The sequence below is a fragment of the Pavona decussata genome, unplaced genomic scaffold, assembly GCF_977016875.1.
Source record: "Pavona decussata unplaced genomic scaffold, jaPavDecu1.1 SCAFFOLD_237, whole genome shotgun sequence".
NCBI classification, from domain to species: domain Eukaryota; kingdom Metazoa; phylum Cnidaria; class Anthozoa; order Scleractinia; family Agariciidae; genus Pavona; species Pavona decussata.
Genome location: NW_028145642.1, coordinates 1,080,647 through 1,094,426, shown reverse-complemented (window position 1 = coordinate 1,094,426; position 13,780 = coordinate 1,080,647). Strand labels below are relative to the sequence as shown.

Below are 13,780 nucleotides of genomic sequence, written 5' to 3'. Positions count from 1 at the left end.
CAAACGTTTACGCAGTTTGCACCAAAGTACAGCCAAATCACCGTGACAGTACCCCTTTAAAATGGCACAAGTTGGGTGTACTGAGTGGAAAGGCATTGTGGCTCCTGTGTTTACTGAATAAAAAAGCGTCCAGTTTTCCTCCAAGAACCTCCGTAAATGTTGTTTCTCGCATCATGTTGTTGCCGAATGAAACTTCCGTGATACACGCAAACGATTTTCATTGTTTGCCTAGCAAGTCACCGGAATCTTGCCGGTGTTTTCAGCGTGGCAATTCATTTTTACATCCAAAACGACGACTTACGTCAGTGTTTTATAACATCGAAAGAAGCCTTAAATCTTGCAAAAGTTGTTATTATGGCTTTATCCAAGTGAGCGTAAATATAGAAATGCGTCAATCGTTGCGGTACACAGTAGACTCTTAGTGGTTGTCGCTATGCGTAAGGAAATTTTCAGTCTTGACCCTTATTCCGATGAAATTATCGATTACGTTTGACACCGAGTGAGATTTATCGCACTGTGGAATTTGCTATTCTTTAACTCACTGTATTTCCTTGGATTTTTAGGGTAAGCTCCTTTACAGGTTTTCATGTTCGCGTTTCATGTTTGCTGAAACAAGCAATTCCGCCTACAGAAGTCGAACTTTTGAAAACTATCCGTCCTGAAAGGAAAGTTGCCCCTTAGTTTCGGTAAATGGAAGGATTTAGCAAACAACACCTCTGCTGGCTGTTTTCTTTTAAGAGCAAGTTATTCGTTACGTTGTCCTTGTTTTTTGTTCCGTAATGGCGGCTGATGGTCACTAAACGTAGACTAATGAATAATTTATGATTTTGATTAAATTCCGATTAAGTTAATATAAAGTTTACAGACCAACGAGTGACGAATAGAACGACCGATTGACATATTTCCTCACATTACGAAAACTCGTTCGTTCAATGCAAATGCGCGCATTCACGGAGAAGAACAAGAAAAAATCATGCTGTCCCGAGCAGTAATCGAACCCATGTCTCCCCGGCTGCTAGTCGGGCGTATCGACAACTTTACCGAGGCAACTACGCTGGCAACGTGGCCACTTCCGAAGACCATTACACGGACCGTTTTCTTTTGGAGGTAAACATGTCCCGAAAAGAGATTACAACATCAGTAACAAAAGTATGTCGAAGCAAGTAAACCCTTTTCATGTGAGGTGTGTGGCGAAAGTGGTTACACAGTAAAATGTTCATTTGTTAAATTGAATGAATTTCGAAATGCATTCGGAAAGGAAGAGATTATGAAGACTACGATTATGAAGAGATTTCTGCAAGAAAGGAAATCGGTAAGTTTATTCAAAGTCAGTTGCTTTAAATAAAATCCATCGCTGTTTGGACACAAATGAAAATATTGGTGAGCTACATATGCTATTGAGTAGCCATAGCGGTCGATTTGCATCGCAAGTCGATTACACACAATAATATTGGGAATTGTCCACCACATTTCAGCAAGAATAGATTGATTCATAAGCCTATTCGTTCTAACAAAAATAACTTACTTCTAACAGTCCAGTATTTTCTAACGTTAGCCATTTACTGTGAAGGCACCGTGCGGTCCTCGTGACAAGAAGCTACAAGACAAAGTAACATTAAAGGGGCCTAGGCTCGCGTTCGATTAAAAGTATTCCAGAATACCAATAAGCGGAATAACTGTCAGATTTTTCTTTTTAGGTACCTTTGGGAAGACATTTCTGCTGACTTTCACTGACACAGCATAATTTTAAAGTGATTTTGTACTCCAGTAACTCCAAAAACATCTTATGAGGGATTTCATGCTACCATTGTACGTATTCCTATTCCGGGATAGAGTCAATCGAACGCACCCTAGGTCACATAGTTTTAAAAAATTCTGTTACATTCAAAACTGGTAATTGCCCACTCCAGAAACTACGGAGACTGGTACGAGTGAAGTATTATGGGATTAACATGAATACAATTAAAATCTGCAAGACCACAGCGAGAAACCGATGAGTGGTGTCCGATCTCTTGGATCAGTAAATTATTTCAAATGCAAAATATGGATGGAAGACTGATCCTAACGGCGGAGGTGGTGAACAATAAACAAAATGGCTAGAATAACAACAAATTTGCCCGATATTTCGGTTTGCAACACAAACCTTCCTCGGGGGCTAAACGGAAAAAAGGTCTTTTGAAAGATTATGGGATCGTTTGGGTAGACGGATAGAAATTGCATCGATGAATAAGTGTATTCCTCGGCAGTCCGTTACACAGGAAAAACTTTTTAGCTGAGAGCTATTTAACAATAGCTACGCTTTCCCGAGAAAATCTCGAGAAATACAGATATTCGCCGGCGCGATGTCCATCCGTCTACCCAAACGATCCAATAATCCCTTATCTGTACTAGTCTTCTTCCAGTTTCTGGAATGGGGAGATAGAATTGATTCAAACCTCGAAATAACAACCTAAAGCTAAAAAGGAAGGTGCATGGGCAAACGTAGGTTAACTTGAAAAACGACGGACCGACGTTTTTTAAGTTAAGTTTATCTCAATTTGTATGAAAGTGTGAGCTATAATGTTCAGAGATCGTCTTAATTTGTTATATGGAGGTGATTCACCTTAAATTTCAACAATAGATGAATTTTGTATCGCCATTTTCATGTTCAGAGCCCATAATTAACGACTGGGAAAAGGCACACGATCATTTAAAATGCCCTGACCTAGCCAATTTAAGCTAACATGCCCATTTCACCAAACCCATCTTGTTACGCCCATGCCAAATACATCATAGCATAATATAATTCAAAAGTCGTTGCAGTAATCTCGTATCCAGATGTTTTTCAATTGTTCTATTTGAAGCAAAACCAAAGGAGTGAGAAGACCTGGGTACGAGGCACTATATTTGTAAAAAATAAGTCGGGAAACCATTTCAAGTCGCCTGCTCTCTGAGTTCCTCTGAATCTTTGATTGATGGTCACTCTTTATGATTCGTTATGTTCATGACCTTGTCAATAAATGTCTTAAAATTCCTCCATCGTAGCCAAAAAACAATTACTTGATGTTACAGTCAACTCCCTTTACCGCGGACATTCTCGGGACCGCGAATCAGTGTTCTTAACAGCGGAATTTTGTTTCAGTCAAACGTCTGTAATATTGCAGGGATTTAGTTCCCTGTCCGTATTATCGGGGTGTCCGTATTAGCGAGGTGTCCCCAAGGCAAGAGTTGACTACATTATCACATTTTCAGTGCCTTTGTAATATAACAAACCATTCTAATGCCCCATTCACACCAAGGCTTAAACACGTTTAAAAGCTGTTTAGTTAAACACAGTTTAATTTTTTTTCCTTTATGAAAGCTGCTTTCGGATTTTTGTCGACTACAGATTTAGCACAAATGAAAGCGTAAGTTAAAGTTTACTGGAATCCTATCTCAAAGCCAATGGTTCAGCTTTCTGTTGCCAATTTTCATTTTGCTAAACCTGGTTTAATTAAACATGTTTTGTTGGTGTGAATGGAGCTTAAGTCTGGGCGTGAAGGTCCATTCACCTGAATTACACGAAGAGGGAAGACCCAACAGGGAGAAGCGTAAACGGGCCCTACAGAACCATGCTAGGAGCCCTCTCTCCACCCTCTCAACTACAAACGGATTTTTACATGCATTGAAAATAAAATGATGCTGTTTCAATTGTCATTTCGGCACTCGATGTCTGTGTCTCCAGCATCTCTTATTTTCCTAACAACATCAATTATCAATTAACAATTATCTGTGCAATAATCTCTGATGTCTGCCCCGTCTCAGACTCCATCATGGACCATGTCTATGTCTTGATCAGGGCTATTTTCTGTTTGTTTCTCTTCCATGCTCTCCTCGTCCCCCATCTCCTGCCGCTCGTAAAAAAGGACGTAGGCTGCCTTGGACTGAAACAAAAAAAAAAACAGAGAAAAAACAGGAATTAGAGGCAGAAAAAAATAACACAAAATAAAGAGACGAGTGATATTCATACGTAGGGTACTTTAGGGATTAACCACCCTGGAACCTAGAAGAGGTCGTTTGCGAAATTCAAACAGGATTTCACAAAGATGGTCGCTAACAGGGGGTGATCTCGCACAAAGAGACTCGCATTATCAGCTAACCAAATCTAGCAGTTATATTTGAAATACTTACAACAATTTGTCCCTCATCAGAAACAGAAGAAACGGAGCTGTCATCAAACGAATACCACCTGTCATCCTTACAGTTCTTTGCATAAGCTGTATCTATAAAATAAACAGAATTATTCAATCAGCTGGAAATTAACCAACAACCAACTTGACTGCAGTCAACTTACAATGTCCTCCTCCCATGCCTCCATAATGGTTCTGGAAAAAGAAAATACAGTCAGACTTTTACCTAAAACACCTGAGAGGGACATTGCTTACTAATAAAGAAGTATTTTTTGCGCGGTTCATGACTGTACGGGAAAAGCAGATTTTAGCAAGGGCTATCGGAATCCAAACAGAAAGAACGTATGGCGTTTTTTCCATATTGGTTTTATTATCCCTGATAAATGCATGGTTACCCCCAGTGTTCCTTTTGAATACCAAGAACACTTGCTAAGTTCTGCTTTCTCCGCATAGTTTTAAACCGTGCAAAAATATCCCTGTATTAGTTGGCACTACCCGTAGGAAGCCCGAGTATTTCGAGAAACGCAGAACGTATGCGCAGTAACAAAAGTAGGTGCCGTCCTTATTAGACCCAAATCACTGACCGGCATGTGTTGATGACAGTCCTCGACTGGTTTGTTTATACATAGATTGTGGTGTGAGCCATAAATGGGTAAGGCTGTTATTTTTATTCTCTTAGTTAAACAGGGAATTCCGGTATAAAACGGGCCTGACTATGCCATTCTCCCCTTCAGTTGTCAATTAACCATCAAAATGTAAACAACTTACAAACAACATGAGTTTTTATTCTACGACCTTTGTTAATAAGATTGGCTAAGTTTTCGGAATAAACGATGTTAACCGAATTAAAATGACACTTTGGGGCAAAGTTTTTCAGAGGACGCTTGAGTCACCAACTTGCTACGACTGAATGGCGTCCACACATGCATTTCACACCCACAAAGGCGTGAAAGGAAAGAAGGGGCTTTCCTTTAATAGCGGAACTTCTTGTTTAAAATTGTAAAGCGGATTTCAACATTTACTAATGAAACGGAAAGATTATTTATACAATGCACTTTTATCACCATTACACAAACAGAAAACGGTATAGGGCATGCTCACACATCCTGATGCAAATCCGAGTAGAGTTGGTTTGTGTGAGCCTATCAACTTAACAACTTGGCGTCCATCTTTCAGCAAACAATTAAAGATATACTTACTGACACTGCAATCAGATTGTACACTGGACGCGGCTGTTCCTTGTTAATCACATAGTCCGACATATCAAGGTGCCTGAAACCAATGAGCTACGAATATAAGTTTTGAATTCACAGAATGTCAACAAAAATTTATTGGTAAATGTCAAGTTCACTTTTCTTTGGTTAAAGTATCCTAAAGTACCCTAAATTGACAGACGCGTTTTTAGTACACGCAGTAAATATGAGAGGAAGATTTTTAAAATTGATCATGAAGGAAAAATTTATTTTTGCATGTCATTTTTTTTCCCTTCCCACACAACTTAGACTTCCCACAAAAGCCATAAACTTCGTAATGTGTTTTAACTTATATATGTATTCGTTTAAAGCCGCTTTTCATCCTTTTTCTTTCAAACGTCGCATGTTAACCAGGTTTTACATGTTCTCTCTAGTTATAATGCCCGTTAGTTTATCGGGTGATTTGTAAACAATTATGTCAGCAAAGGTGCGCCTATAGGGTTAGCATATCAACCTCCTGATTCTGAGTTACCAATACCTACCAATGTGGGTGTTAGTTACACCACTTTCTTGCGCTTTAGTAAGTATGTTGACTAACAATCAAAGCGCTCTGTGAGCGAACTCGTCAATTGGACAAGTCAATGAAATGATGTCTAAAGCTATTTGCTTGTTTGATTTTCATGCCTAGTGTACGAGCAGTAGTTGTTAACTAATGTAGCAAAGAAACACCGCTGTGGCCGGCCTTAGCAGCAGTTCAATAGATCCGCGTCGGCACTTTTACGTTTTGATTCCCAACAGTGTTCCTGGGTTGGTAATCTGTTCGTCCCGTGATCAACTCACGGATGGGACATTTTCTGTGTTCATTTTTTTTCCTTCTCTGCTTTTTTTTCCCTCAGACCGAAAGGTAACATTTTACCGCAATTATCGTACTGAAACAACACTAACCATAATGCACGCTCTTCAGTATTTAAAATCCATGTGACGTCCGCACTTCCGTTTAATCGTTCGAGAGCTTGTGCAGTTCATCGAATTGATATTCTCAAAATCCCCAATATTCTCTTTTTCGGCGGTCGAGTGTTCTTTAGGCTATTTCTTTTAATTTTAAACTCTAAAAACGTGTATTTTAATTGTAGGAGAAAAACTTAACTGAACGAGCCCTGAGAGTACCCAACATTTGCTGAAAGTTTACAGCCCATTGAGCGACCGATGGAACAACCGAGCGAGTGAGATTTTCGTTTATTACGATAACTCATTCATTGCGCACGCGCAATTCGCGAGTTAAAAAATGAAATTACATACCTCAGAGGAACGCTGACAAACGTATCCAATTTATCTCGCCAGAAACTTAAGGGGAAAGAAAACAATATTATGAGAACTTAAACCTGCCTGCACAAATGTTATTATTTACTAGATATCATTGTTCATTTCAGGAACAACTTATATGTGAACGACAGAAGATATACAATTGCGCGTGGCATTTTTATTCCAATAACTACTTTAACTACCTTTAATTCCATTGCAAGGCACAATTTACGGAACTTGTGCAATCAACGGGTTATAAAATAAAGCAAACTGTTATAGTGACATACTGACTGGCTCAAGGTGAAAGCAAAAGACACATGCATCGACTTTAAGAAGGACAGTAAAGACTATATATTTCAAAATACAAGGTCATAATGACAAAACTAGGGACCTTAAGATCTACAACGGAGAAGGCGACGAGGGCGAGGACGTCACAAAACAGAAGGATTTAGTATGTAAAACAACCTCTATGCACGTTCGTTATGAATTTTGGTACATTTCTTTGCCGTCTTCTACAAAAGCAACAACGTGAAATGACCAAATCCAAAGTCGGAGAACGTGAACACAACACGATGAATTTCTCATTTTCTTTTTAAACTTGAACAACGTTCCTACCAATTCCAGTACCAAGATAGTTCGGCTACATTGTACAAGGTGAACGGATTGGGATAATCACGAGGAAGTTTAAGCAACTCAAACTCGCATTTTTGAAGTAAGGTTTTTTTTTTTTTTTTTTTAGAATGATGCATTATTCTAGAAAGTGACACAGGCATACTCGGAAAAACGGAATCCGAGTGCTCCTATCGGGAGTCGAACCTGGACCTTCCGATTACTAGTTCGGATGCTCTACCACTAAGCTACAGGAGACTCATGGGAGCTAAGGCCATTAAACTAGGTTCATGGGACAAACATCCTGCATACTGCTAGGATTTGAATGTCGAACGTGTGGTATATGAAATAAATGTGATGGTGTATTTCCAGCCTGGTGAATGAATGAGAACGATGTATTATTCTAGAAAGTGACACAGGCATACTCGGTAAAAAGAAATCCGAGTGCTCCTATCAGGAGTCGAACCTAAGACCTTCCGATTACTAGTTCGGATGCTCTACCACTGAGCTACAGGAGACTCGTGGGAGCTAAGGGCCATTAAACTAGGTTCATGGGACAAACATCCGGCATGCTGCTAGGATTTGAATGTCGAACGTGTGGTATATGAAATGCAGGATGCAGGATGTTTGTCCCATGAACCTAGTTTAATGGCCTTATTTCTCACGAGTCTCCTGTAGCTCAGTGGTAGAGCATCCGAACAAATAATCGGAAGGTCTTAGGTTCGACTCCTGATAGGAGCACTCGGATTTCTTTTTTCCGAGTATGCCTGTGTCACTTTATAGAATAATACATCATTCTCATTCATTCACCAGCCTGGAAATACACCATCACATTTATTTCAACGTTTTTTTTGTTGGTGTTGCCGTCATGGATCTTAAGTTTGGTACTAAGAAAAAGAGAACGTGCTGCAAACCTGTTGTAAGAGAATCGTTTAAGGTGGACAACAAGGATTTTGGGAAGAGACCAAAGATCAAACTTTTTGGTAGCCTGTTGATGCTTCTTGCAAGATGGGCAATACCTGAAAACGTTAAAACAATAAATCATCAAAAACGCAGAGTTTCCACTGCACTATACCAACGTATAAACCATTCTATCATAAAGAATGCCTTTTTTAAAATAATACAGCTTCACTAGAAAATTGAAGAGTCCTGGATAATTATCAACTCTAACCACCACGCAACGTTTTAACTATGAGATACATTGTACATGTGGAAACAATCACTAAATTCACTCATCGGTTTAGCTTTATAAGTAAAAAAGAATGACAACTGTCCTCATTTACTCTCATTTGCTAGCAGTACTTATCCGTACAAGCGCCAACGCCGAAACAGGGAAATCAGGGGCTTGTGCCTTTAAAAGGTGCGTTATAAACAATTTGCCAATTGAAAAAGCGTGTGTGGTAATTTTATTGTAGTGCTAAATATGGCTACCCTTTTTGTAATTATGTCTATAACAAAAGAGATGTTAATACAACCTTGAAGAAGTGTTTTATTATTCTGTGTAAGGAGACCAAACTGAAGACTACCTACATGTGCAGCTTAGTTTTTGGCTATGTGCAAGATAATTTGAAAACTGTCTTAGTTTTCAAGCAAGATCAATGTGTTGTTCCAGAAAAAATCAATTCCCCCATCAGGCTGGTTCATTGGCAGTGAACAAATGTAGGCTACTGACGAAGGAAACAAGGCTATCCTTTTTGAAAATCACTTTTTAAACTAAAAAGAGCCATCAACAGAATGCACTTCATATATGTTCCTTCAGATTGTTCTTCCTGACATCGCCTCACAGAAACAACTAAAGATTTAAAGGTAACACTCACCATGGGTCATTTGCGCCAAGCTTTTCTTTTGATAAAAAGAGGTCAATGCAGTCACTTAACCCAACACAATTCTTCTTCTGTGCCGGTTTTTTGGTGACACTTTCATGATCTTCAGACTCCTATGACAAAATACGTCACAAAAATGATCATGCTCCACAGTAGGAACCCAGTAGCAGGCGTTTGAGACTGAAATTATCAAAGGTACCTTGTATTTAAAACAAACACCCAATACTGTACTGCAGTTCTCCGAAAATGCCTGCTTAATTCAATTAGAAAGTGCACTGTTTGTCTTTCAAATGTAGGTTAACTTCACACCCTTTTTTGCCTCATCAGTATGAAACCCTACTTCTAACTGGAAAGAAAGACCACCATACAAACTAGTCACCTCTGCAACTTGGTCATCATAGTACTTTTCCTTCACCTTTGAATCCCAGTCAAGTGCAAGAAAACAACGTCCTTCAAAGCAAATAATCGCAACAAGTGAATACAAGTGATTCTGTTAGTACTGTGCAAGTCAACAGGAATCTGGGTTACTAAACAGAAAAATGTACCTGAATAATCCAGTGCCCTATAATGGTACCAGATTGCACCACTCTGGTATATTTAGTAATACATGCGATTCAGTGACGTCAGTAAAGAGGCAATGCCACTTATTATAGTGTCACTTTTTGAATACTTTTCAATTACCGTCGAAAGTAACTTTACGTTTGCTTGCCCAATTCTGACCGAAACATATGTTCGCATGATACTTCCACGAACATCTCTTCATTGCTGTTAATCCTCAGAATTCGGTTGAAGGGGCAGTGTCACCTATTTTTAACGTCACTATGAATAGCCAAAAAATGTATTTGTTTAAATGGAATCGTTACAACAATGGCTGAGTTTTGTTAACAATGATGCTACTAGTACACAGAAAGTACTATTAATTATGTTTGGCTGCGGATGGCTGGGATGGAAGTAGATTGCAACTTGAAAATATTGGCCAACTTATTCAAGTTATTCCTGTGTATTTTAGAAAAGGCGCTGAAAACTGATCGTAGTTTGTTCTTCCTAGGAGAAAGACGTTAATATTTTCTTCCTGGTGTTGTAAGAGCATTTTTATGTTACAAACCACGTTGTTTGAACAGTTCTGGCTAAAGTAAAGCAGAATCGCCGTGACAGTGCCCCTTTAATGTTTTCCTGTGGCAAAAAGATGGTGAACCTGTGCCACAACAGATCAGACCTTGAACTATGTGTCTTACCTTTATCTAAATGGAATAAACACAAAGTCAAGAGGGGATAAACTAGACTAAAGATGAAATCATTTTCAGATTCCTCTGAGCATATGGGAGTGCTAAGGAGAATCACCAACTGAACTATAACAACTTGCTTCACTATTCCCAGTGTAGAATAACACTGGCAGGGAAGGAAGGAGTGACAGGACATTACAACTGTAAATTAGCTGTAACAATAATCAGCAAACTGTTTACAGGTTGCCGTGATTAGCCTCAGCCTAGCATTTGATAAGCTTAACAGGGGTTTGAACACCAACACAGCTCTTAGACAATACCTGAATTAAGGTAAGTAACGTGAGTGCATCTTGAAACACAAGACTTATCTGCTTACCTGTTATTTTCAGAGGCTTGTCATTGTCTTCAAGTGCCTCGATATCAGCACTCCCGTATGAATTGACAAGAGTCAAGTTAAACAGATGGTTTCTTGTCTTCCCTTTGCATTGCACATTTGACTTGTTTTTTGGGGCAGAGCTTTCATGATCACCATTTTGTGAATCTACCTTATCATCTTCATTTTCATCACTCTGCAAGTAAAGAACAAAACAACAAAACATTATCATTGCTGAATTCCACTTGGTAATTTCAAAGTAGTACAAAACATTCCCAGTATGGAATAGCTTGCAACTCAATCAATGATCTATGTCTTTTATTTCCTCTTACTCAAAGAGAAAAAAATTTCTAGACTAACCACTATAAAACAACACCACCCAAGGATATTTTTACAATCCTCCATATTACACCTTATAATTTCAGCCCTACCACCCGAAGAAAAACAGTGTTATGCAACAGTATATGATCTGACCACTTAAATTGAAAAGAAGGATAACAGAGGTAACAATATTGAACTCAACAAAGTACATACATGGTATTGGATGGATGTAAGAAAGAGAGATAATGAGTTCAATCCGACCAGTCAGTGACAGTACATGAGCAACAACATGCTTGACTAATCAAATACACAATAACTAACATTGACATGAACATTCTGATATGCCTTCTCCAGCTCTCTTTCCTCAGCATCCTCATTTTCAGTGCCATCTTTCAAATCCTCACTCATCTCAACATCTACATAAAAAGACATCAGTAGGATTTAAATGTGGCTCAGTTATTTTAGGCAAAGTTAACCCCAATCGAACTTTTACAATAACTGTGAAAATTCTAACTTGCTGATTGGTACCAAGTGGCTTATTAAAATCACTGAAGGAATTTTTTGGAGAAAATGTTTTGATTGGAAAATAATAATAAACAACAGCAGCCACAGCAGCAAAAAAAAAAAAATTGCTAACTTTTGTTTTCTGTGAAATTGTAAGCATCAAATCACAAAGCTTATGTTACAAATGTCCAAACTGGAGCTAAACAAAGCCTATCTGGTTAGTTTTTGTTGTTGCTGTTGTTGTTGTTCAGCACTTCCCAACCTCATCTGTAATATGAGCTGTGCTATTTGGGGTCATGCAACTTACATCTTACAACAATTTAGTAATAAATTTAATTTCTTTCACTAGTGAGTCATATTTCACAAACAATTTAATGAACCATGTAACTTCTAAGGATGCATTTTAACAAAAGCTGACATTCCTTCAAAAAGATAATTGACCCACTGATATGCAGGGATTACCAATTAAAATTAGACAAAACTCAGAGGATTTACAAAGCTGTCGAACATTAAGCTTTCCCAATCAGTAACTGCTACAAAGACCATCATCAGAAAATGAACTGTTCTCTTTCAACAGAAAATTCTTCATGACTAAACCGTGGCAGTTAAGTTTTAAACACACTTGTTGGAGATAAAAACCATAGTTGGGACGTTCCTATCACACATAATTCAACTCAATGCAGTGCATTTAATGCTGTTTTTGACTAAGTGTGGCATTAAGTCAGCAGAACAGTTAGAGGATCCTGTTATTGATGTGCATAATTGAAAACATTTACAAGTAACAGGAAAGAAAGCTTACCTTCCTCACCTACTTCTTCATTTTTGCTTTCCATTTCTACTTCCTCCTCAGGCAACCGAACAAAGCGCCTACCAAAAAAATGTCCCTTAAAAAGACTTCATACAATCCACACTTCCGTCCACTTTTCATACATTAATTAAATGTTTTTTCACACATTTCACTTTCATTTCTTCATCTACTATTATAATGAAGCGAATTATTATGAAGCGTTTTTCTCTTTTTTCTGATACCGATATTTTTATCACCTTTCTGTATTTGTTGTTTGTTTTTCTACTAATAAAGTATTTTTTATTATTAAATTAAAAAAAAAATACTATTGTAATATTATACCTTACTTGGCAGAACAGTGTATGGGTGTCTTAGGGATGGTTCAAATCCCATCCAAGCCCTAATTATATTTTCAGGCTTTCTTTTAGCCACTCCTTACATTGTAAATGGTGTTCAAAACTGTAACAGTTTTTCATGTTTTCAAATCTTTCATCTTTAGTTACTATGCATGATATTTCATATATTTCACTTTCATAAACTTGTTACAATAGTTTACTCATTGCCATACATTTCTGAGCTACAGATTTACCATGACCTTTCTGTTTAATTCACAAACACTTTAAGATCATACTTTGCTGGATGAAATTGTGGCTCTGTTACTTACTTCATTCTATCCAACAAGATGTTGTACAGTGCCTGGTAAGTTAAATCTTTCTTTGGAACAGAAATTATCAGTGGCAGACCAAACAATGCTTTATTTGAACTTGAGTAACTGTAAGAAGTCAGCCGTGCCCTGTGAGGTACCAAAAATTGAATCACCATTATTTCAAACAAGACTTCATATATTTATGTTTATTATGTTCCCTATGACATTGCATTTATCCAATGTGACAACCACTTACTTCCACTTACACTGTAGTTCTTTAGTGATGATTGGATTGACTAGTGACCCATTAAGGCGGTGGGAAGTTAATAGTAGGCTAAACTACATGTACTTATTGGAAGTTATGGGTAGAATGCTAACTTAACAAGGGAAAAACCTAGAAAATTACAGCTAAATTATTTCAATAAATACAGCTACTATTTTTGTGGTTACTGCTTCTTATGTACTATATGTACATACGAAAAGGACATTTTGCAACCAACTTGACCAATGATTGTCCCACAGTTATTGATGGGGATAAGGGATGCAGTTTGGCCATATTTTTTATTAACAAATTCAGTAATCCTGGTTCCACATATAAAATACTTTAAGATAAAGAATAAAGTTTTGCCAATGGGAACCAGCAGAAAAAAACCAAAACAACAAAACAATGGCATTTACCTCTGTAAGCGAACACCATAGTATGCTTTACAATAGGTGATTTAATACAGGAAATACCACCAATGTGGCCATTAACCATAATTTAAGTCCTGAGGGAAAATATGCCAAATTTTTCTAAATTGGTAACTATGAACCAGGAGACCACATGTAATATACCATTTGAAAGGTATTTT

The 13,780-nt window shown here is 37.9% G+C and overlaps 1 protein-coding gene across 1 annotated transcript in view; it reads right to left on the bottom strand.

The window, feature by feature from the left end:
- Nucleotides 1–1,291: 1,291 nt before the first annotated feature.
- Nucleotides 1,292–13,780, bottom strand: part of LOC146457784 (ubiquitin carboxyl-terminal hydrolase 15-like) — a 31,285-nt gene continuing 18,796 nt past the window's right edge. The window contains exons 14-25 of the mRNA XM_085091581.1: nucleotides 12,948–13,076; nucleotides 12,296–12,363; nucleotides 11,314–11,408; nucleotides 10,675–10,867; nucleotides 9,455–9,525; nucleotides 9,070–9,188; nucleotides 8,167–8,271; nucleotides 6,641–6,685; nucleotides 5,348–5,420; nucleotides 4,313–4,343; nucleotides 4,150–4,241; nucleotides 1,292–3,902 (exon numbers count right to left, since the gene is read on the bottom strand). Coding sequence (XP_084947707.1) covers nucleotides 3,780–3,902; nucleotides 4,150–4,241; nucleotides 4,313–4,343; nucleotides 5,348–5,420; nucleotides 6,641–6,685; nucleotides 8,167–8,271; nucleotides 9,070–9,188; nucleotides 9,455–9,525; nucleotides 10,675–10,867; nucleotides 11,314–11,408; nucleotides 12,296–12,363; nucleotides 12,948–13,076 — 1,144 coding nt within the window. The 3' untranslated portion in view covers nucleotides 1,292–3,779. The remainder of the gene's footprint in view (nucleotides 3,903–4,149; nucleotides 4,242–4,312; nucleotides 4,344–5,347; nucleotides 5,421–6,640; nucleotides 6,686–8,166; nucleotides 8,272–9,069; nucleotides 9,189–9,454; nucleotides 9,526–10,674; nucleotides 10,868–11,313; nucleotides 11,409–12,295; nucleotides 12,364–12,947; nucleotides 13,077–13,780) is intronic.